General features: G+C 55.2%; 1 protein-coding gene across 1 annotated transcript; it reads right to left on the bottom strand.

The window, feature by feature from the left end:
• Nucleotides 1-938: 938 nt before the first annotated feature.
• SOX11 (SRY-box transcription factor 11) lies at nucleotides 939-2,305 on the bottom strand. The gene is given in 3 exon segments (XM_010707951.1): nucleotides 939-1,178; nucleotides 1,181-1,258; nucleotides 1,261-2,305. Coding segments are annotated over 3 exon segments (1,326 nt in total). The 5' UTR covers nucleotides 2,269-2,305.
• Between the last annotated feature and the right edge of the window lie 6 nt (nucleotides 2,306-2,311).

The raw sequence follows: 2,311 nt of genomic DNA, 5'->3' as shown, positions 1-2,311 counted from the left end.
GCACGGAGCGGGGCGAACCCACGGCCGCTCCGCACCGGCACATCCCGGCCCTGCCCGAGGGGAGCGCGGAGGGAAAGGGGTGGGGGAAAAAAATGCTGAAGGCACCGAGTCCTTCTTTCCTTCCCCCTAGCTAGAGTCATGCACAACAGCCTGCAGCTACCGCTCCTCCGAGGCGAGGGGTGACATCACGGCATCTCCAGCGTTATTCTACAGACACTAATAGCGATACGAGTTTCTATCAGTTCCAGCTGATTTATTAAAATTGTCAAGATACAGACTTTCAGCATTAAAAAAAAAAAAAAACAGGCTATGATGTTGACAGTGCACAAGTCTGCTTTTGTCATCATTTGCTACAAAATATGCAGATGGTCTGTACTTTAGATTATATTGCACAACATGAGAAACTTTTTTTTTTTTAATGTGTCTTTTCTTTTTCTTTTTGTTTAAACTAATGAATACTCGTTATTAACTTCCTCATGGCCGGACCACTACCAATAATTACTACCAAGCGGTACTTAGTAGGAAGTAACTAACTAAAGTTAACCTCCTAATTAGTACGTAACGTAACGTAACTAATTAACTAAACTAACTTTTTAAACCTTTTAAAAGAAGTAAACTAAACGACGTCCTTCGTAGGGTACCGGTTACTTAATTACTACCCAACCTTTTATTTTAACCTAAAAATTAAACTTTTACCCTTTAACCCTAAAACTAAAAATTTAGGTTTAACGAAAAACCTAAAATTCGGTAACCGTAAACTTAATACGTCTTACGTAAAAAAAAAACGTAAAAAAAAAGGTTTGGTTTTACGTTTTTTACCTTTTTTTTTTTACCCTTTTTTTTTTTTTTTTTTTCACGTTTTTTTTTTTTTTAACCCTTTTTTTTTTTTAAACGTTTTTTTTTTTTTTCCGAACCGTTTAACTTACCACTCACTACACTCACACTACCACCCAACCCCAACCTACTACCCAACCCCGACCCCGGGCCCGGTCCCGGTCCCCGGCCCGCCCCGTTCCCCGGTCCCGGGCCCCGTTCCCCGCCCCCGGTTCCCCGTACGTAACGTCGGTAACGAACCAACGGTACGGGTACGGAACGTTAAGGTCGGTCCCTACGACCGACGAGCTCGCGATCATCTCGCTCAGCTCCGGGGTGCAGTAGTCGGGGAACTCGAAAGTGGGAACCCGAGGCTGCCCTCGCTGAACGAGTCCAGATCCTTGTCCACCAGCGAGAGGGAGAGGTTGCCGGCGGCGGCCCCGCCCCCAGCTCGGCGGCGGCGTGGCCGTGCTGCGAGAAGTTGAGGCTGAGGTCGAACAGGAGGTCGTCCGCCTCCTCGCTGCCGGCCGACGAGGTGGAGATGGAGCGGGATGAGGCGGGCGAGAGGCCGGCGGGCGGCTGCGGCGGCGGAGGGCCCTGCTTGGTGATGTTCTTGAAGCTGTAGTAGAGTCTGCCGCCGCCCGCCGCGCCCCGCACCTCCTCGTAGAGGCTCGCCCCCTCGGTGGACTCCGCCGAGGAGCTCAAGGTGGGGCTGGCCGGCACTTTGGCCACGTTGTACCGCCGTAACTGCTGCGGGCCCGGCTCCTCGTCCTCCTCCTCGTCGTCCGCCTCCTGCTTGATCCGCAGCTGCAGCTCGTCCTCGTCCTCCTCGTCCTCCTCCTCCTCGTCCACGAAGACGCACTTGACCGCCTTGCTGCTGACTTTCAACGCGCCGAAGACGTACTCGTCCCCCGCGTAGTCCCCGTGCGGGGCGGCTTTGGCGCCGGGCTTGGGGGGCGAGGCGGCGGCGGCCTTCAGCTTGCTGCACTTCTTGCCCGAGCTCTTGGCGCTCTTGCTGCCGCCGCCGGGAGCGTTCTTCTCGGGGCTCTGGCCGGCGTTGGGCTTGGCCGATGGGTCCATTTTGGGCTTTTTCCTGGGCCGGTACTTGTAGTCGGGGTAATCGGCCATGTGCTTGAGCCGCAGCCTCTCCGCCTCCCGGATGAAGGGGATCTTCTCGCTGTCCTTCAGCATTTTCCACCGCTTGCCCAAGCGCTTGGAGATCTCCGCGTTGTGCATGTCCGGCGACTGCTCCATGATTTTTCTCCTCTCGATCTTAGACCACACCATGAAAGCGTTCATCGGTCGCTTGATGTGCCCCGACGCCGTTTTGCACCAGTCCGGATCGCTCTCGTCCAGAGCCACGGGGCTGCAAGCCATGAACTCGCCCTCCTCGGTGTCCATCGCCTCCCGGGGCAGGTTGCTCTCGCTCTCCGCGCTCTCCGCCTGCTGCACCATCGCTGGGCTTCCCCGCGGCGCTCCGCTCCGCGCCGACCGCCGC

This window comes from Meleagris gallopavo, chromosome 2 (genome assembly GCF_000146605.3).
Source record: "Meleagris gallopavo isolate NT-WF06-2002-E0010 breed Aviagen turkey brand Nicholas breeding stock chromosome 2, Turkey_5.1, whole genome shotgun sequence".
Lineage (NCBI taxonomy): Eukaryota > Metazoa > Chordata > Aves > Galliformes > Phasianidae > Meleagris > Meleagris gallopavo.
Note: the sequence above shows the minus strand (reverse complement) of the source record. Positions and strands in the feature narration are given on the sequence as shown.